This window comes from Buteo buteo, chromosome 3 (assembly GCF_964188355.1).
Source record: "Buteo buteo chromosome 3, bButBut1.hap1.1, whole genome shotgun sequence".
Taxonomy (NCBI): domain Eukaryota; kingdom Metazoa; phylum Chordata; class Aves; order Accipitriformes; family Accipitridae; genus Buteo; species Buteo buteo.
Genome location: NC_134173.1, coordinates 15215743 through 15238708, shown reverse-complemented (window position 1 = coordinate 15238708; position 22966 = coordinate 15215743). Strand labels below are relative to the sequence as shown.

The 22966-nt window shown below is 38.4% G+C and overlaps 1 protein-coding gene across 1 annotated transcript in view; it reads left to right on the top strand.

Moving 5' to 3' along the window:
• DOK6 (docking protein 6) overlaps positions 1–22966 on the top strand; it is a 258270-nt gene that overhangs the window by 85323 nt on the left and 149981 nt on the right. Inside the window, exon 2 of the mRNA XM_075024292.1 lies at positions 15995–16102. Within this exon, the coding sequence (XP_074880393.1) occupies positions 15995–16102 (108 nt within the window). The remainder of the gene's footprint in view (positions 1–15994; positions 16103–22966) is intronic.

Genomic DNA, 22966 nt, shown 5'->3' with positions numbered 1-22966 from the left:
GTTCCGCCTCATCAAAGTCCAGTTTTAAAGAGAATAACGGGCAAAACTGAGAAGAATAAAAAAGCTGTATTTTTAGAGAAAGAGCTCTCCAGATTGTTTTTACTCAGAAATTCTTTGCAGAGAAAAATATAACTAAACTTGGCTCTAAAAGAAAATGTAAGCATTTAAAGTTGCATTTAGTTGTTAATTCAAGTATTCATAGGATCATGGAGGTCAGCTAGTCCGACACCCCTGAGTGGGACTGTTGACTACTAGTATTTGATTTTAAAATAATCTCAGCCATTATATCAAACTTTTGCTGTTCAAAGTTTGCAAGAATCCTCTGCAGCAGTAATGAAAGAGATACTAAAATAGATTTCTTAATGTAAGCACTCCCTTGTAAGACACGCACCATCTCTGTGACAATTCTAAGAAATTTTAATCACTGGTGGCAACATCGGAAAGAGTGCTGCCCTAAAAATTAAGAACTTCAGTCAGCAAAGCCTGCAAGTGCTTATGTTTTTTAATAACATATACTTTGTTTAAATCCTCTGTGCTAATGAATTTTCCGCTTGGGGTGCCTATAAATTAGTTAAATTTCGACATCTTCTATGCCAGCATTTTGAGGGTATACATTCCCCTCAGTAAAGCTTCTGAGTAAAGGTATACACACACACACACACAGAGACATTTAATCGTGGGTGTATTTTTAGAACAAACACCCACTTGCCTAAGTGACTTCCATCATCTGGAGAAGTGATATAGTGTTGTTAAAAGTGATGGTGACAAGTAGAATGACATAACATGCATGGCCTTAAAGAAATTAAGTATGTGCTGTATTGTGTTACTGAATTAGCTTGTGGTCACTGACGGATTATTTTTTTTTGTGGTTTGCCTTGCTTTTCCTGAAAATACATCAAAGGCTTATTATTTTCTTTAATAAATTAAACTGTTTTTTTTTCTATTTGTAGACATGGGGGGAAGGGGAGAGAACTTTTAACTTCTCTTTTAAAATAATCCCATTTAAAATGAGCACTAAGACTCTAAGAATAAGCCCAAAACATGGTCTAATCCAAAGTTTGTGCTGGGCAAAAAATAATAATTATCCAAAGAAACTGAAAAAACTTTAGTTGGTCCTAGGCAAAATTCTTTGGGTGCAAGGGTTTTATATTGCTTCAATTTTAATTGAGGGTTGTTTGAAGACTTCTAGAACTAAAGATTAAGATTAAAAAATCATGGCCTTCTCACAATTTCTGGATGCTAAAGAGCACAGAAAGACAAGCTGAATATATGTGGACTACTCTGTGCAAATTCTGTCAGGACAATTCTAATGGTTCTTGCAAGGAAGATACAGGATAAAAAAAGATTAATACTACTGTGCTTCTAGAAAGAGTTTGTCCAGAAGATCAGCTCTAGTATTGATTGGTGTAGGTATATTTTGTAAAAGTATTATTTGCCTTATTTTCTACATTATTTTGGTTGTGAATTTTTGTTAGCAATGAGCAAGAAAGAAAATTCTGAAAAGAAATTGGGAAAATACTCATGTAGAACTGTTCTGAGTAATTTTGACCACCCATCTTAATGACAGTATTTTGAAGCCAAACTTGGCTCAGTTTTGTGAAATAGACCATTGCTCTCTTCTCTTCTTGTTTCTGCCTGTGGTCAGTGGGAATATTGTGCTCACCCCTTTTGAGATGCAGGTAACTGAATAGCAAGCCCTTCATCTGCAAAAGATGACTGGAAAAGCTTAATATAAATAGGAGATGGAAACCATGTAGTGAACAACTATGCTATTACTTTCTATAAGACCAAGTTTAGAAAAAATGAAAACCCCCGTATACCTTCTGTCTTCAATGTCTGTACCATTAAAACCTACATTCTAATGATATATCTGCAGTCTTCAGAAACAAGGATAGGAGCATCAAAAAGATCTGCAAAACATTTTAAAACACTTCACACCAAAGCAAATATTGTTGTAGAATGAAGTTTGCTAATGTTTAAGAATAGGAGACTTCAGCTATGTATGTAGAATGGAAATAAACCAACTCCTCTACGGCATTGCACAGTGTATCTCCTGAACATATCCTGTAAGACAATTAGTAATGCTAATAATATTCTTCAATTGCTGTGCTGCTAATAATAAAAGAATGGAGACTGTTTGTGGTAGAAGGGAATTCCTGTCATATGCAACAATAGAAATAGCAGCAATAACGGAAATAACAGTAGAGAAATGTAGGATTCTGTGAAAAAGTAAAAAATTTTCACTGTAAATACGGCTGATGTTCCATTATGAGTCAGCTCCATTTATGTAATATTTTATTCATTTATAAATTCTTAGAGCTTAAATCCATCATAAACCAAGACTGAACTCATTTAAGGTGATTATTGAAAGATGATTTAAAGTCCAGCAGGGCAGACTTAAGAAGACCTGAGGGAAAACAATAGGAAGCAGGGACTTGGTAATTTGAAATGTAGAGGAGCCGAAGGAGAAATTACACACTGTGTGCTGTCTGAAAAGAATAGAGTTGGATCCTTCTAAAGAGAAAGAGAACAAAAGGCTCTGCCATCAAAAGGTAAGATGGTACAGCATCCTCAGCTGCTGAGTGTCACGGTGGCTGCCTTTCTGTGACCTGATGCCATGAGTTCACTGGTGAATGCTGCATTGAAATACCATGTCTGCACTTGAATGGCTCTTCCTACGGATAGATTCGTTATAATATATGTTAAAAATACAAAAGCCAATAGAGGAATGTACTAAAACAAGTGATTTGGAGTTAAAGCAAAAATCCATTCATGCAGATATTAGCTGCAAGAATTAAAATTTCTGCTGGGACAAGGCTCATAAATTAAATCACAATAAAAGTTAGCTCCCCAAAGCACAATGGTTGTGTATTAGCCACTGAGCACCTACAAGAAAAGAATTATGAATGTGAAATGGCCGGTATTTTTACTCCCTGCTACTCCTCAGAAAGGAAATTATTTCCATCCTAGTGAGCCAGTACCATGAGGACAAGAAAAACTGTCAGACTTCAGATATCTCCCTGGATATAAATAGTGTGATGAGTAGAGAAGGATATCAAAAAGTAGCAGGCACCTCTTGCATGGCTTTCTGCAACTGAAGGTGGCAGGGCTCAGTGACTTGCACATTTCCTCTCATTCATCTATGCCCAACTCTTGCCTAACTCTATTTCAGTTGATATGCAAGCTGGGTCATTTTAAGTGCAGGCTTTAAAACAAAAAGGGAGCATGTGTAGCAATTACTGCTCTGCAGTGCTGGACTTAGACCTTTATGTACACTGGCAAGAGTTTATGGCCACATAAAAAGAGTTGCTTAGATTTATTTCTGAGATAGTGGAAATGTAACTGTGAATTTAGAATCCTATTTATGGTATAAATATCTCAATGCGTCTGTTGGTGAATGACCAGAAAATATATTAATTAACTTCCAGAGACTGAAGTTTACCTACTGTTGTCAGTATGTATTGTCTGATATATGTATATAGATAATGTAAATGCAAAAAACACCTCTCAAACTCTGAATCATTCAGTGAGGATGCCTGGGATTACAAGTGTTCATTTATGTAATTCTACACTGAAAACTTTTTTCCTCCCTTGTCTCTTCACCCCGCCCCACCCCCAAATCAGAAATCTTAATTCTGAGGTATTGAAAATCATTTGGGAATTTTCCCCATTACATCATTACAAAACAAATAGGTCAAGAAGACATGCTTTCTGTGGAGTCTTGATGTGTAAAGCAGTACCTGTGGTGAGCCAGTCAACTGGCACCATATACAGAAATTCTTATCTTGCAGAAGCAAAGAATTGTTCGTAATACTTCACTTATTTCACTATTCTAGTACAAAAAATTACAATGAAGTTGTTAGTCCATTCTCTGACAGTCTCTGTATTTATACAGAATTTGCCAAATTTTTTTTAATTCATGATTCATAGTATGTTCTTATTCAGAGTAGCTATTAATAAAGGTAGACTAATCATTCTATTAAACCTACTGGGTATTTTCCATAAAATCTGCATATTTTATTTTGTAACTATAGTTTTCTACTGACTTTTTGCATGGAAAGATTGCTTAACAAGAAAGCTGACTTGTGGTTTTGTGAGTTTACTCATTCCTATTGCTACATAAAAAATCTGTATCTGCAACAAGTCTCCTACTTTCTAAGTCTTGCTCTCAAGCTCTGACTCAAACTTCACAACTAAAGTGTGAGGATTAATCAGTTAATACTGCAAAAGCCAAATCTTCCTCTGGTAGAATTAATACTAAGGAGCACACAGCATTTTTATCCCACCCCCCTCCCCCTTTCTCTTTTATGTTAGACTACATATTACAACTTCAGATCTTGTAGCTGAGACCATCTCAGCTGTCATGGGAAGTGAGCAACACAATTTTCTGCCACTGACCTGTTTGCACTTTTAATACTGCTAGTGTGAAAAGGGACTTGTGTTAGCTAATACTGAACCAATATGCTAGATATATTTGTACTCTGGATAGGGTATCACAGGTTGTCTGTTTGATTTGACCAGAAATGCTACAATATTTTTATTTTTTTTCCTCTTCTACCCACTCCTGCCCTCAGGTGATCCCCAGAGCATAGAAAATCAAGATGTTTTTTACTATATGCAGCTGATGAGAATATAAAAATAAATAGCATCGGTTAGGCAGACTAATAATTTTCTTCTGCCCGTGGGAAATGGTATAAAAGGACAGTCTTACCTCCTACAAGCTCTGGAAAGCTGGTGATAATCAGTGGAAGTGATGGGGGGGAGTTGGTTTTGGTTTTTTTTTCCTCTGAGATAATATTAACAACTTGGTGGGATGACCATCTTTCCCTTAACAAAGAAATTTGTGTTTGATCTATGGTGCATTGAGTGTTACCAGTTTGGGTCTGAGCCAAAGCATACTAAAGCACTGTCATGGCTTCTGTGGATTTACCTGATAAACTTTGGGTGAATCTCTAAAACACTTCCAGAGCAGATTTTTTTGAGACCTGTCACAGGTACAGAGCAAGGAATTCAGAGTGGTCTTTTGGACTTACAAAGTCTGGGTTTGGAAACTACCTGCTTTTCCTCTGTATTATTTCCCTGGGGTTGTAACAACATGATTTCTAATCCCCTGTAGTGGCACATTTCTCCACAGAACATCCTGGCTGGGAATGTAACACGCCAGCTGCATTTGAGTTCTTAGGGAAGCTCTTTCATGCTAGTTTTCTTTGAGTAAAAGCTGTCTTTATCTTTTAAAAATTTGCTGTTGCAACAAAAGCCGAACAGAACTGGTGTTGGTAGTTACAAGAGCTAAGGGCTATAGCTTTTTCTTCCAAATCCTCTTAGTGGTGTGTAGAAGTGTTTGTTTTCTCATCCTTTTCTTACTTTGGATTACGTGTTTATTCGGTGCAATATTGCTGCATTGTAATAGCAGACTGGTAACGTCTTTAAGCAGAGATTTTCAGGAAATATCGTAAAATAAGTAGCACAAGAGTAGCAGAAAGCAAATCACTAATACAAATGAATGAAGTATTTGAAATATTTATCTTTCTGTCTGCATACATGTTCCTCTTAAACTCTTAAGACCCAGAGCAAATGATGGTTGTTTTTTGGGGGGTGTTTGGTTTGATTTTTGTTTTGGTTTTTTACTTTAAAAATTCCAGGTAGTTCTGTGTATGAATATTGCAGAAAATTTCACTGCAGTACTCAATTTTAGTATCCTTTTTATTCCTGCTGCAGAGGATTCTTGCTAACTCTGAGCTTTTAACTATTTCCAGTTACCATGAGCTGTTAATTCATCTTCTTCCCCTTCAGTTATGTTAAAAGTAAGAGAGGGTCTTTGAGGGCACGCTAGCATATGTCAAAACTATGATTCTGTGGCAGGAGGAAATTTAACCTATAGGTTACAGTAATGCAGGTGATCAAATGTCAGAAAACCAGCACTGATATTAGACATCCTCTTGATCATTACTATTTGTAGGGTCCTGCTTGAATGCTACTCCAGGCTTCGTTTTGCAAAACACCTTTTCTATGTAAGATGAATTTCTCCATAAAATCTAGCAGACGTCATAATACTTATAGGAGAGTCAAAGCAGAATATCTAACTTCATAAAAAAGGATACATTTGATTTGTAGGAAGCCAACATGATTGATTTATACAACCTGATACTTCAGAGGTTTATTGAATGGTATGTCAAATGCCATTTTTAGAATCTGTGCTCTGTTCTGTAGTACAGTGTATCAGAGTATGTTTGAAGGGCTTTTCTTCTACATTGGCATTCATATATTGTTTATTCTCACTGTATTTAAACATGTTGCATACACTTCATGCATGCATGCGTGCCTGGGACTGTGACCAGGCATTTAGTGGCACCTATAGATTACAGTTAGCTTTCACCCATATATATCACTATGGCTGGATTTGCAAGATTTTCTAGATATATGCTGAAATGAAAAATGCATCCAGGAATAAAAGACTCTAACTTTTCTATTCTACTTTGAGGATCAATTGCTGTTAGAAATTATACACCTACATAAATATACAGTGGCACTTATATTCAGCTCACATACTTGTTCTTTGTGGAAAGTGCTTTAGACTTAGTGCTGTGCTCAGCTGTATTAAATCCCATGCAAAGCACACTGTTTCAACTTATTTTATCAGTCAAAACAACAGCATCTTGCGGACCGTGATACCTCTGCCAAGACAGGTTTCTGTGTGATAATGTAGAGAAACGTAAGGATAGATGTGGTAGCTGAAATAAACCTAAGGGATAATTTTGGATTCTGAAGCTGAATTTGAGCTTGTAACCCTCTAAATTGGAGCTGTAAAAATGATTTGAGTTTTTGTCCATCAGTAGTATATATAGAACAGATGTTGGCAATTACTCTTCTGTTTGGAAGCTCTGCTTCATTTTAAGGTATTCTGTTGCATGGGTTTGATTTTGTAACACATACTTTCAGAAATCCTTGCCTTCCTAACAAAATACTAAGGATCTGAGCAGATAGATACCATCTTTCAATATAGGTGTGTTCTTTCAGATTATGTGTAAAGGTCTGAATTGTGTTTTATAAAGACGCAAATAACAAATCTATCTCAATAACTAACTTATCTGTTTCTCAGCATTAAGTTCCCTTGTACGCTAAATGCCTTTAAATTTTTCAAGAACAAAGTGATGACTGTCTACTATGTATGTGTAAAAGATACTGCATTTCAGCTTAATAAGCTCATCTATGGAGGAGTCAAGAATTAAGGAGCTTTACCGCAGTGGTATTTCCATTATTTCAATATATAGCTATATGATAAAAAACTGATGAAAGGAGTTACAACTTTTCTTCTGTAAATATGGCTTTCCATTCCAGAATGTCAAACCATTGTTTGTGGTTTGTCATATTCAAGTGGACTATGTTTGTTTGTAACTAATCAAATGTTGTAAAAAGTGGGGAAAAAATTTGTATTTCCACCAAAAAAAGTTTCAGATTATTTAAGTAAGCTAGTTACTCCAGTTCAGTTTGAGAAGTTACTCAAATTTAATGTCAAAGTATAATGAAACCATAACTTTCCCTGTTGGTATTTTTTCTGATTACATTTAGAAAAGTACCTGTGGGAAGAGATACAAACTTGGGTACAAATTCTGGCTACATAATTGTTCATAGGTAGCTGCTACACATTCATCTTAAGCTCAGTGAAATGGCTGAGATTTCTTGGGCGCAATGATTTCTTTAAAAATATTGCAAGTTCTGGGATTTTCCTGCTGGATGCCTGCTGAAACTGTTGTAACCAATTTTTTGTTGTGGTTTGTGTTGAGGTTTTTTTGTCATTTACTCTGAGGCCAGACGTGAAGCAAGCAGTATTGGTTTTCCTCCAAAAGAATCACTGAAGTTAGTCTTGCCAAAACTGAGTCAGAAATGCAGAAAGCCAAAAAATGGCTACTGGAACTGATTTTTTTAAGTAACCGTAAGATCAATTCAGATGTAAGTGATAAATTTTGCTGATCTGTGGACTGCTATGAAGACTGAGTGCATTATTTGTGTAGGCTGTCCTTCTGTCCTTGAATTGCCCTGCTGGCAGTTCAAAGCAAAGTAACGGTGGTGAGTTTTTAAGCTGTGGGTGCTTAAGGTTTGATAAAATTGTATAACACTTCACAGAACTGCAACGTGCAAATCTTTTCAGATATATATCCTCTGCTGTTTTTTTAAACACAGAAAAAAAAGACTCCAGATTCCATAGCTAAAGTGTTTATACACACAGTAGTTCAGTTAGTATAGGAATAGTTGGAAAATTACTATGGTGTGCTTTGATTTCACAGAACTCTCTAATAATAAAATAAATCTTTTTATGGATTGCATGTATAGCCTGTGACTATAACACCATAAATTACAGTATATTATAAACATCTATATGAATCTATAATGGTATGTTATGGCAGCAGAAAGATGACGTATGTATACTATAACTGGGTGAATCGTCCCTAATCATCTCTCTCTAACCATCCTAATTCTCGCTGACTGCAATCAAGCCCACAAGGATTGATCTAATCTGAGATGAAACATTTTGTAGCAGATGTTTCTATATTTCTTCTATTCCTAACTTTAAATGCCAGCAGATTTGCAATCTGGAAAATAATAATAATAAAAAAAACGCTATCGGAAATTTTAGGATTTGAACTATGACACTAAAATGATCTAAGGCCTAATCGTTTTCTGTAATGTTGCAGAAGGTCATGCTGCAAGTTTATAAACTAGAGGTTTAACCTTGCTTTCTAATTAGGATGATAAAATGAAGCTCAAGGGTACGTGCAAGGTTTTCATATATGAGGAATGTTTCCCTGTTGGATATCCTTCATAACACACCTTCAGACAGCATTTTTTATTAAAGGCATTATTAGTGATCTTTCAGGGATATAGTTGTGAGTTTTTTAATCCTGGCTTTACAGTTTAAACAGCTTTGCTTTTATTGCAGTTGCTTTGTGGTAGATACTTCAGTAAAGTTTGAAGAAAGTATGTTGAAATAGGCAAGAGCAGGTGGAGAGTTAGAAACAATAAAAAAAAAAAGAAAACCTCCCAAGGCTTACTGTATATCTTGTGGTAAAGTCTTGGCCCCACATCCTGGAGCTGCCAACAGAAGCAAATAACCTCACACATCTGAGCGGGGCTACGGATTATTTTTGCCTCTCCTCCTGTTTGGGGGGGGGGGTGCCAGATCACTGTGGAGGATCTTCTGCTTTGCTGCTGGGAGATGTGCAAGTTCCCAGTGGTGTGGTAAAGGAGCAGGAGCTGGCCTCGATTCCCTGCCTCTGCACCCTCTGCGCTAATTCGGGAGCTCGGTGCTGTGCTTCCTCTCTTGCTCCTTCATAGAGATCCAAATTTGCCACCCCAAATGCACCCACTTAGTGCAGTGCTAACTGTATTTCAAAAAACTAGGCAGCAAAATCACTGCTGTTAAGACAGGGAAAACACTGTTTCTAGGGCACCTTGACTTCAAAGATGCCCAGAAACCTAAGTGCGGGAGGGATGGCATGCCTTGTTACAGCAGTACTTGGTTTTGTCTTTTTAATGGAAACTGTTGGTAACTCAAGTAGGTGGATTGCAGGAATGAGGTGTTTTGTTTTGTTTGTTTGTTTTTCTATTGACTTTACTCAGCAATAGCTTATATCCTGTAACTTGCTCTTTAGCTGAGGCATGAATGGTTTTGTCTTCCCATTTTCCTCTTCGGCCTTTTTACAGATAATAACTGCTTTTCAGTTTCTCTTAAATGTTACTTGAATGTGTGACAAGCGTAGTTCCACTGAAGTGGTAAGGGGTCACCCCTTGTCTCTTCTCCCTTTACCAAAATATGCACAGACAAATCAAAAAGTGGTGGGTGTCAAAACAATGGTTAAATATAACTTTACTTTGACAACTGTTTTTATTTTTCTTACTACAAATCCTACATTTTTTAATTTGTGAGTCAAGATGTTTTGTAGCTCGCAGCATACTGCATTTCTCTCACATACCCCATAGAAACCAATATCCATTTTTAATGGAGATAACTAGTGAAGTAAATATGAACATATTCATGGTTTAGTGTTTTTAATGCATATATTGCAGATGTTGTCTTGTCTAACACTGCACATGGAAAGTCAGGGAGGAGAAATCAACTAGCCTTTCCTGCAGATAACAAGATGTGAATGCAAGACTGAATATTATTATGTAGATGTATTCCTGGGAGAACCATTTGGTGGGTTGTGCTAGCAAAAAGCCCCATGAGTGATGCTTCGGTGCCCATCCTGGTCAGTGATGGTTTCTGTTAGTAAGTAGGAGCTGACTCACTGCTGCTTCTCTCAAGAGACAAGTGTTTCTACAGCTAGTGGCAGAAAATTAGATGGTTTCCCAGTATACCCAAGAAAGTGATTGCCATTTGTACTCTCTTTTGGATAGGGGTAGGGAGATTTCAGAGCATCTTAAGTGGTTTGAAAAAAAAAGCTTATAGTGTTGTGACTGTTTTTTGGCATTATTAAAAAAAAAAGAAAAAGATGGATGAGGGGGTTTTTGTTTCTGTTTTTTTTGACTGTGGAATTTCTGGAATAATGTGTAGAGACTTGTCAATAAAAATCCCTTCTCTAAATACTAGTGATGACTGGCAAAGCTTTATTAGCTACAGCTGTGGATAAAAAGAAATGTTAATCTCAAAAGCATCTATTGTCAGTGACTAGGAAAAGGCTTTAGAAATCTCTGGAAAATGGAAAATCATATGTAAGATTCCCATTGTAAACCCAAGTATTTAAAATTATTTTAGGAAAAGGAAAATGTTTTTCTTCTTTCTAAAAAACTAATTTAGCCAATAGATTTCCTGTAACATGTCTTTTAATGGATTTATTATGAACAACCATGGCAACAACAAAACAGAAAGGTACGATAATAGCATGAAGAACGCTGATCCATTCAGAGGCCAAACTTTTGCATAGTCAAGAATATTAAAAAATATTAACATGCTGGAAAGGTGAGCTGAGAGGTGAAATAAGCAGAAGAAAATGTAAGAGAAGAAGATTATGCAGAGTTTTTCATCATTAATTGATCTATTGCAGTGTTTCAAGTAAAATATAAAAAAGGGATCTCTAAAGATTAATAGAAATGGAGCAGCACTGGAAGTCGAATTTCTGACTGGAAAGATTTCAGAAATCACTTGGGACTGATAAGGTTATACTGTTCCAGGTCTGGAATCGTTTTCTCTCACTAACGAGATGAGGCTACTCAGAGTCCATCCTTAGGAACAGAGGCAACTCTCCCCTGCAAGCTTGTACGTTGTAATGACAGTCATTCCCATGTGATATTGCAAAGGGCAGCCAAATCAGTTCTCAGCAGACCGCAAGTGTGCTGAGTTACTGCCCTTGCTTACTGATACATAGTGGCACAGGTAGTGGGATCTAGAGCAATATTTTTTTTTCTGCTTTGCCCATCTTGTAAAACTGAGAGAGGAAGGATGTTGTTTAAAGAGGTTCTGCTATGCCATGGACTCAGCAGGTAATTTCAACAGAATCCTTCTCAGGTTTGTACTGAACAAGTTTTGGTCCTTCTAATTGATAGTTTAATGAAAGGAAACCTAAACATAGCAAGTACTTAATACTATCTTTCTGAATTTCTCCAGAAAAAAGCAATGGCATAGGATTAGACTTTGTGTTGTTTGCCCTTGATACAAAATTTTTAAATCATATTTGCTGAGCAGTGAGCGTTCATCCAAGAATGCTGTAAAACTGATTAAATGATCAAATATTTGGCATTTCTTCAGCTATGTATGTGTGAAAAACAGACACTTAAATCTCACAGGAAATACTAAATATTATGGAGTCAACACTGTGAGCGGTTCTCGTTGTTAAAGGGCTGATGCTGATTTCTTTCACAATGGCTACCCCAATTATCTGAGGACTTTAGAATTCTTTCAGAAGTTTTGATTACAGCCAATGGCATCCTAAAGTAGGCCAGGGATAAAAGAGTATCTCACAGTTCGTGAATAATTGAGTAGGCTTCTGTATAACAATGAGGTGCCTTATGAAAGGCAAATGTTTGTGTGCTGTGTGCTCACATCTGCACCTATTTATTCATATTTATAGGTAAATTCATATGCTAATGCTTTTTCAAACACTGAGATACAAACCATTGGTGTAACAAGGTAGAATGCTGCTGAAATGCAGTGGAACTGTGTATGTTTATACCAGCTTTAAAAGTAGGTTAAAAAAAAAAAAAATCCAAATGCAAGGATGTACCTTGCTGTATGTACATACCGTATCAGGATTCCTCTTCAAGCCACTCCATTCTTCAGATGTCTCCTCTCCCTAAAGGTCTGGGAAAAACAGATGCCAATAAATTGCAGCAGTAACAGTCTAAAGGTAAAACTTACAGTTCCCTCCTCTTGCTATTAGCTGTTCTCCTTTAAAAGCAAGGGCTGTTCATTCCTGCAGTCTATGTACTGAAGCCTTTTAATTTCTCCCAATGCTGAAATGTAGGAAAAGGTCTAATAAGGAGCATCCTTAAAGATAACTAGCATTTAGCTCTCTCAGTATCAATGGATACTTTGAAGTGCCCACTAATAAGGGGGTCAAAGCATCCCTCTTGAATTTTGTCAGTTTAGCTACAAACCCTCAAACTCGCTTCCACGCTGTCGCAGATTGATATGCAGTGTAAAAAGACTGAAGTTGCCATTCGAGAGACCCTGCTCACTTGTCACTGAAGGAGTTGCTTTGGAGTACGCATTAGATGACCTACTATCTGGAAAGTGTTCTCATCCTTGCAGAAATCTGACTCGTTGACTTCGCATGTGTAGTTTTCCATTTATTAGGGATACTTCTGATGTCCTGGATGGAACTGATACTTTGCATTATAATGAAATAGGACTATGCCATATATATTTATTAAAAAAAAAAAACAAACCACAAAAAACAGAGCAGAAAAAAATACCAAAAAAACGCCCCAACCTTCAAAAACTTTTCAGTCAATTAACACAAAACTTCTGTTACCTTATCACCAGCTGTCCAAAATTCAGGTCATCTGTAAAATGTAGATTCCATGACTGTGCTAAAACTCACTGCCACTGATGATGGGGCCTGTAGGTTGATCTGTTTTTCTAAAGAGAAGTCTTTGAGGACTGTAAACCATTAAGGGCAGATAACAAAAATAAGGAAATCAATAAAAGATTTGAAATGAAGGCAATGGTTTTTACCTTGATAAAGAACTTCTTAGGAAAAGACTTTCCTCAGAGGAAGAGAGATTAGCTGAAAACACACATAGACTAAAATAAAACCCAGGTCCCAGAAGAGCCAGGAGTACTATTAAAAGCAACACTTTTATTAAATGAATAAATTTGTCCCCTTTGGACAGCTGGTACTATTGCTTTTAGTAAGATCAAAACAGTATAAATATCCTCTACCTGTGTGTGGAGCTTTTCACACCATAAAGTTGTGAAGAGTTAATATGGGTTAATCAAGAGATAACTGTGGGAGTAGTGCTGTAGCTTTGGTAAAGTAAGTTGCAACACTGCCAAGATGTTATTTGAAGAAAGTATTATCTAATAAAGATGGTTTATGATGTCTCACAGTGTAATGCCATTTTTTTCAGGAAATATGATATTGTCTTTGCTTTCCCTCAGGTTAGGTGAAGTAATTTCTGAGATAGGAAGTACAGTTGTACAGTTGCCACTTTACAACCTTGGTAGAAAAAGCCTAAAACTTGTATGCGTTGGAAGAAGTATACTTGCAGAGATTTCATTAAATGCTATGTTTTCTTCCAGAAGTCTTCATAATTAAACATATAGATACTGTTATCCAATAGTAGGTTGATAACACTTATTCTGACTGATAACATTAATCTGAGATAATGGCAACAGGATAGTGTCAGTTTTATTACATTAGAATGTGATTAATTAAGCTTAATTATTTTAATGACACTATATTTGCTGCTTATAGTTAGTTTAGACCAGCATCACACTGAGGGGAAAACTTATTTTAGCTCTCTCTTCTCATATTTCCTTGATTGTTTTTAATATTTTTTTTTTTTTTTTGTAATGGGAGATGTGTTTGATCCAAATTAAATACTATTGTACTTCTTGTGTTGTGTCATTAAATTTTGTAGAATCTCTGAAGAAATAAGGCTGTTCTCCACATATGGCCAGTGGAACCATTAACTAGTACTGGGGTTTTTTTGGTTTTCAATGTATCCTTGAAATAATAACATAAAAGTCCGTATGGTATTGTTTATAGAGCTGTGCAAGTACTGAAGAAGAGAATGAAGTAAACTATTTTCGTAGATTATAAAACTAGATTAATACCTAATCCCTTACTTGCATAATACAGTCTAGAGGATTATCCTTAATCAGCTTCTCTTTGAACTGCAAATGTATTCTTATTTGATAATTCATTCCTGATTTTAAACTTCTGATTATGGCAATACCATCAGAATGCTTGGTAAATCATCTAATAAAGTACGCTCGTTGCTTAAAAATGCATTTTAAGCAAAATCTAGTGTGTTTCTCATTAAAATGAGAGGATAATACTGTTTTGTGCTTTCTGGAGGATTTTATTTTTCACTACTAGTTCTCAAACTTTAATAATCTGCATAGAATCATAGAATTGTTTAGGTTGGAAAAGACCTTTAAAATCATCGAGTCCAACCATCAACCATGCCCACTAAACCGCTAAACCACGTTCTGAAGTGCCTTGTCTACACACTTTTTGAATACCTCCAGGGATGGCGACTCAACCACTTCCCTGGGCAGCCTCTTCCAATACCTGACAATCCTTTCAGTAAAGAAATTTTTCCCAATATCCAATCTAAACCTCCCCTGCTGCAACTCGAGGCCATTTCCTATCTCCAGCCACCTGACAGAAGAGACCAGCACCCACCTCACTACACCCTCCTTTCAGGTAGTTGTAGAGAGCGATAAGGTCTCCCCTCAGCCTCCTCTTCTCCAGGCTAAACAACCCCAGCTCCCTCAGCTGCTCCTCATAAGACTTGTGCTCCAGGCCCCTCACCAACTTGGTTGCCCTTATTTTTTCCGTAGAGAGTTTGTCATTGAACTAAGTGAGAGAACTAGATGTTGTTGTCCAGTAATTGTCACACTGGTGCTTATCTCAACCTTGTGTTTTCTTTTCTGTGCATACAAGCTTATACTAACTGCCAGATATTGTGTTGTGTTAAAAGCTGCAATGAATGTTTCTCAATGGTATCAATACTCTCATAGAAATAGAGTGTAAATATGAAAGCTAGTAATGCGTGGAGTGATTTCTGAAAGTACTTTCTCTAATGACAGCCTTATAATGCTTTTCATTTTCAAAGTCCATGGATTTACTTGCATCTCAGGAATTGTCAAATTTGGCATGCATGAAAGAAATTGAAGCAAAAAAGTGTACAAAGGACTGACAATATGTATAAATTGACAAATTGGTATTACTTTTGTAGAAATAATGGATGTTGTCAGAATTTTCCAGACTTTTAAAATAAAATATTGTCATTTTAAAATTTCCTCCTAAGTCAGTGTCGTGGTTTCAGCCCAGCCGGTAACAAAGAACCACGTGGCTGCTCGCTCACTCCTCCCGCCCCCCTCCGGTGGGATGGGGGGAAGACGGAGGAGAGGAAAGAAAAAAATCCTGGAACCTCGAGGGTTGAGATAAAGGCAGTTTACTGGGACAACACAAAGGAATTACAACAACAACAACGGTACTAATGAACGAGTATACAACAAGAGTGATGCACAGTGCAACTGCTCACCACCCGGGACCCGACGCTTCGCCACTTCCCCCACCGAAAGAAGAGACCACCCCCTGGCCCGCTCCCTATATATATACTGAGCATGATGTCACATGGTATGGAATAGCTCCTTGGCTAGTTCAGGTCAGCTGCCCCGGCTATGCCCCCCACCTCCCAGGTTCCTGTAAAAATTAACTCTATCCCAGCTGAACCCAGGACAGTCAGTTATGTAACTGAATACATTTGTGATACTACCCACCTTTAAAGAAAAGCTAATGTAATCCATTGATTTTGTTTGCAGATTTTCAGGCGTTGTTGGTTGGTTTTCAAGAAGGCTTCCAGTAAAGGACCCAGAAGGCTAGAAAAATTTCCAGATGAGAAAGCAGCATATTTCAGGAACTTTCACAAGGTAAGTCATGCCTTTCTCATGAACTGAAGCATTGCATGCTTACCATTCTTCATTGGGAAGAGTGTGTTCTTGGTTTGTCTAGTTTGCAAACAAGACAGTGAGAATTGGGTTGAAAACCTAATCCTGACACTAAAAGCACAGTAAAACGTCTGTAAATCTCAGGGAAGCAGGTGAGATATCACACTGTTTTTTCCAGATGAGCACAAAACCCCCAATGTGTGTGAAGTGACAGACTGAAGTTTTTTCTTTAAACATTAGTATTTTGGAAATGCATAAATTTGTCTGCTTAATGAAATGTTTAGCCATTAGTTAGTAACTAAGTATGGAACAAGTTCTGAAAATGCTAAATGCCTTGATTATAATGGTGACACTGGTTGAACATGTAATATTTTTCCCAGAACTCTTCAAGATTTATAAGCTCTGTCACCAGCAGGGATTTTTAAGGGCAAAAATTGAGGATTCACTGAATGAAATCCTCCCTGCTTTCTCTGTCACTATAATTTCTGTGATGGAAGACAAGATACTCAAGCACGGGTTTTTCTTTCTGTCTTGTAAGTTACTGTTATCAGCTCCCCAAGTCAGTCAGTAGTCTTCAAGTTAGATAGATAATCCTAAAATAGGGCAGGGCTCTGTGCTTGTACTATTGTCTTCTACCCAGTCACCTTTAGCTTTATGTCATATCAATGTTAGACATTATGTTAAAACTGGCAAGTTGAAACACAAAGACGACTTAACCAAGGTCACATGGCAAGTAGTGAAAGAGTGTGGTTGTAAGTCTAGATCTCTTGAAGGCAGGTCTAATGCTTTTTATCCTAAAACTACAAATTAGCCTTTAAGTTCCAGTAACCTCTTGGTATCTTTAAATGAAAAATGTATGTATAATAAATAGCATGCAATTATTCTGTGAATGTTTTCTAAGAAAAAAAGCCCCAGTAATTTCATATTGCCAAAAATCCAAAATTCTGATCTTATATTGGTATCCAGGGTTAAGGACTGATGTGTACTAGACTATTGGCACTTTCAGTGATGGACTACAGTGGCAATGTTTACTCCCATGCATAGGAGGCCCACATCGAGCAAAAGTGATTCTTCTCTTCAACATAAATGTCAAAACAAAAAGTACTTTCAAAACGTAACTTAATGATGGGTCTTCAAAAGGTTTAATTGGATGGTTTGGGCTGATAGCTGTGGTGGGTTAACCCTGGCTAGATGCCAGGTGCCCACCAAAACTGCTCTATCACTCCCCCTCCTCAGCTGGACAGGGGAGAGAAAATAGAACAAAAGCCTTGTGGGTCAAGATAAGGACAGGGAGAGATCACTCACAGTTACTGTCACGGGCAAAACAGACTCGACTGGGGAAATCAGTTTAATTTATACCAATCAAATCAAAACAAGGATAATAAGAAATAAAACTAAATTTTAAAACACCTTCCCCCCACCCGCCCGGTTCCTGGGCGCAGCTTCACTCCCAGTTTTCTCTCCCTCCTCCCCTCAGCAGCGCAGGGGGACAGGGAATGCGGGTTGGGGTCAGCTCCCCACACCTTGTCTCTGCCGCCTCTTCCTCCTCAGGGGGAGGAGGACTCCTCATTCGTCCCCTGCTCCACCGTGGAGTCCCTCCCATGGGAGACAGTCCTTCATAAACTTCTCCAATGTGAGTCCTTCTTACGGGCTGCAGTTCTTCACGCACTGCTCCAGCGTGGGTCCCTTCCATGGGCTGCAGTCCTCCAGGCACAGACTGCTCCAGCGTGGGTCCCCCGTGGGGTCACAAGTCCTGCCAGAAAACCTGCTCCAGCGTGGGCTCCTCTCTCCATGGGGCCACAGGTCCTGCCAGGACCCTGCTCCAGCGCGGGCTTCCCACGGGGTCACAGCCTCCTTCAGGCATCCCCTTGCTCCAGCGTGGGGTCCTCCCTGGCCTGCAGGTGGAGATCTGCTCCACCATGGACCTCCCTGGGCTGCAGGGGGACAGCCTGCCTCACCATGGGCTTCCCCACGGGCTGCAGGGGAATCTCTGCTCCGGCGCCTGGAGCACCTCCTCCCCCTCCTTCTGCACTGACCTGGGGGTCTGCAGGGCTTTTTCTTTCACATATTCTCACTCCTTGCTCCAGCTACAGTTGCCGCAGCAGGTTTTTCCCCCTTTCTTAAATCTGTTCTCCCAGAGGCAATACCCTCGTTGCTGATAGGCTCGGCCTTGGCCGGCAGTGGGTCCGTCTTGGAGCTGGCTGGCATCTGTCGGACATAGGGGAAGCTTCCAGCAGCTTCTCACAGAAGCCACCCCTGTAGCCCCCCTGCTACCAAAGCCTTGCCATGCAAACCCAATACATTCCACCTCTCACTTCTGTGAATCACATATTTAAAAATTATCATTACAATCCACACTCATCACACAAACTTCACTCACATCAACAGAAAAAGAATTCTTCACACCAAAATCAAAATAACATCATCACAACACTGAACGAAAGTGGACAATTTACACACAGTCCACCTCTTGTCCCTTTCACAATTACAAATGAAATTCCCCACGATCATTCCACTCTTTTCTCTTTAGGTGTGTTCAGTCCATGTTTTGCCCATTACCTCTCCCAGTTACTATCCTTATCTCGAATTCCTCATACGCCACATTGGGCACCAAAAAAGACTGTTGTGGGTTGACCTTGGCTGGACACCAGGTGCCCACCAAGCTGTTCTGTCACTCCCCTCCGCAGCAGGACGGGGGCAGGAGAAAATAAGATGGAAAAAACTTGTGGGTCAAGGTAAAAGCAGTTCAATAAAGCAAAAGCAAAGGCTCTGCGTGGAAACAAAGGAAAACAAAAGATTTATTCTCTACTTCCCATCAGCAGGCAATGTCCAGCCACTTCCTGGGAAGCAGGGCTTCAGTACGCGTAGTGGTTGCCCTGGAAGACAAATGTCATAATAATAAATAACCCCCTTCCTCCTCCTTTCTCTTCACTTTCATCGCTGAGCAGACGTCATACAGTATGGAGTATCCCTTTGGTCAGTTTGGGCTGGCTGTCCTGGTTACGTCCCCTCCCAAGATCTTGCCCACCCCCAGCGTACTGGTGATGGGGAGGGGTGTTGGAGGGGCAGCCTTGATGCTGTGCCTGCACTGCTCAGCAGTAGCCAAAACACTGGTGTGTTATCAACACCTTTCTAGCTACCAATACAGAGCACAGCACTGTGAGGGCTGCTATAGGGAGAATTAACTCCATCTCAGCCAGACCCAGTACAATAGCTGTAGTGATGGCCGAAATCCTGAGGAGATCGCTTATCTATGAAATTTGTGTGGATTAGCAACAGGGCAGAAGCATGAAAGTGTAGGGCTTTGGGGGGAGCTTTGTGTTGTTGGTTTTTTTAATTTTTTTTGAGCATGTTACTGCCTATAGCATACTTTGTGTGTAAAAGGGCTCAGAAACACTATATGTTGCTTGTCAACTGTCATCTTTGTAGAAAAATCATGTGAAATACAAGAATCGCTTGAGAAGCTAAAAAAATAACATAGGCACAGAATGCAGCTGCATGTTGTAGTATTGATGGAAGCGTGGCCCTTTGCATTTAACACAAGCAAATGGAAGGGGGGGGTGCTGTTCTTTTTCATCCCTTTTTCTTCCTCTTATTCCACTCCTTGGGGGCAGGGAGGGGGAAGAGAAAGAAATGGATACTCTTTCCTATTTAAAAGGATACTGGGCTTCTGGCTGTAGAGAAATAAGAATTGTATCCATTCACTTGGATTATACCTATTTTTCAAATAAAGTCATGAAATCATTTCCAAAGTTATATTATCAGAAAATAGAAACCCTGAGTCTTATCCTCAGGCTTGATTTTTTTTTTTTAAAGGATATTTTATTATTTTGTGATGATTATTCTCCTCAATTGCCTCCATTCTGATAAATGAAATAGTGGTGAAGTAGATGTGCGTGAATTGTGAATAGTCATTGAGCGTGACTATTGAGGGAACAGTGCAGGTCGTTATGGAAGCAAATATAGTTATTTGATTGCTGGTGTTGGATCAAAATGTCTTGATTCTCTTTTTTTTTTTTCCTTGAGCTGCTTATTGCTTGGTTGTATTTTGAAGGAGTTTATAATGCATGTTTATTGCTATCCAGTGCAAACTGTTAGCCCTGGTTTGAAATTCTGTTTCCATATTCACTCACAAAATACAAGGAGGGCATCTGGTGTGCAAAGTTGAAGGGTAACTCTGAACTCTGAGAATCAATGAAAAATTTGATTAAATATTGAAGAAATGTGACCTGGTGTTTTTTAAGGAAGATTAAAATATAAGTTGCAAGCCTGACTCCTTATGAAAGGACAACATGCTTGAAAGGGTGAAAGGCTCTGGTTGCACACTAATATTCATATAACACTATGTACATCAACCCTGAGATCTTTATACCTGTACAGTCTCTTTATAACTAGTAGAAGAAAGAGGGTGGTACAGAGGGGGACTCAGCACGTACTGGGATTCTTCAGGAACTTAGGTCCTTCAGACCTTCTGATCGGTCTAGGTTACCTTGGGAGAAGGTATAGGAGTAGCACATAGTGTTACTAGATTGTACTGTGCGGGTTTTCTAGCTTTCTTATGCAGAGTTACAGGAGAAAATATTCTCTCTCAAGTGGAAACATAACAAAAATTAATACCTCTGATTTATCTGCATTCAAATCAGTATCCAGGATCACAAACAGTACCCTGATATAAGTAACTCATCAAGATCTCCACTTTTTCATGTTTGAGCTTGAAATGTAGCTCAAATCAAATTCCTATTTAAAGCACTTTACCTAGATGGCTATGTATCTCCTATACTTATGTAATAAACCCAGGCACTGAGCAATATGAATTACAGAAGGGCTAAAAAAAAAAGAAAAAACAGGACTGGTAGCACAAAGCTAAGAGAATTAAAACCAGAGATTTTCTGGTTTACATACCCTAAATGAATATTTATTAAGGAGTAAATAAACTGGCCTCTTTACAAGATAGACTCACTCCCTCCCCAGTATCCAGCCAATATGTGGTTTTATTTGTTATTCTGTAAATTCTCTAATGCTGTTGTGCATTGCTTTGGTGGGGTTTTTTTTTAGTAATTTTCTTATTATAAATAACAGTAATGGCATTAGTCCTTATAGACAAGTGTCTCCTGACAGTAACAGTGACTATTACATTCATTAGTTTAAACATGACCTCATCTGATCATTCCAGTTTCTGGTATCAAATTAAAACTCCTCATTACTGTAAATTTATATCATTACACCCTTGCACAGGTAAGTTATAGCTGAGCTGTACTGTTTTCCCTTGAACATTCATTGTAGAGGCTGTGCAGAACAGCTGTCTGCTCCCATTGCTCCCTCCAAAGAGGGTGGAAAGTGACAATAGCTCTGCACCCATCCCAAGCTTGGGTATGTTCTCAGTGGCTGTTCCTACACCACAGCTTTACCAACTTAAAAGAGGGCATAAATAGCAAGCTTTCTCCTTTTTGTAAAAGCAGGTATAAGGTATGTAAAAAGCAAAATTCTTTCCGGCTTCGGAGGCGTGCCGATCAGACAGTACCAGTGCCTGTGACCCATTTAGGAGAGGCTTGCTGGAGCATTACAGGAAGTCAGCATGGCTAAGTAGCAACCTGAAGGTTTCTAGAAATGAGAGATCCAACTTCAAAACCTGAAGTGTATCCAAATAAACCAGAAAGCATTATACAGTTGGCCAATTAATTGTTAAAGCAGAATTAGAAAGATCAAAGTAGAGCTTGAAGAGCAACTAACCAGAAGAGCTAAGACTGGTTATAAATACAGTTTCTGACCCATCAGGAACAAAAAGCTTGCCAAAGACCCCATGCATCCAAATGACAGACTATAAAGGAAATGTGCAAGAAAGAGAGTAGAAATGAGCACATTTGCATTGGGGTTTTCTGTACAGCAAACTGGCATGCTGTGCTGTGGGTATGCAAGGAAGGATTCTGCAGAGATGTCTCTGTATCATAAACTTGTTCATAGATACTTCAACTCCAGCTACACAGAATGGTCACTAGGAAGTAGGGAGAACATATTCATTCAAGAGCCCAAAGGGAACTTAAGGATGACAGCTGAATTACTAATGGTAGTCTGTGAACTCCAAATGGAAACCAATAGGCGTGGATTCTTCCATTCCTTGTAAAATCTCCAGTTCCATTAATGCATGCTTCTCTTTCACTAATAAGGTAAATAACCTTCACACAAGGTGAAGGTGTTGTGAGCTGGGTCTGTCCCTGACAAGATGTAGCTGTCTTGGAGCAAGAGAAGCTTGAATCTGTTACTGCTGGCGTGCTGACCCTTCAAATAAATAAATATGTGATGTCTGACATAGAGTTCAAGACTTAGTGATTTAATCCCCCCAATATGAGAGATTGTTGTGTTAGAATTGTGTCAACAACAGCTAACTCTTAAGTCTTTGAGTTTTGTGTTAGCAAGATTAAAGTAGGATAAGTTTTTTAGATTTTTTTGTTACTTGTTTTTTCTGTTATGTTCGATTATGATGTGCTTTATATAAATCCGCAAATGCAAAATAAAATAAATTGGAAAACATTTTAGCAATGACTTATGATAGTCAAAAATATATATGGAACAGGTGGTCTTAAGCACATGTGTCCACAAAAATAAATAATAATCAAGAAGAAGAATAGCAGTAGCCTTCTAACTGTAATCTACTAAATTAAATCTGTGGCCAGGGCCACACAAGGGGAGCTACATTACACTTTAACTGCTTGATTGTCCTGAAGAAACTTGTGGAATGCTAAATGCTAGTTTCAGAAAATGGTGATTTATGTAATGCAATCCCAGTGATTTATGGCAAGTTCTTGTATCAGCTACAGCGGTTTCTTGAACGGTTCTTGGCAATAAGAT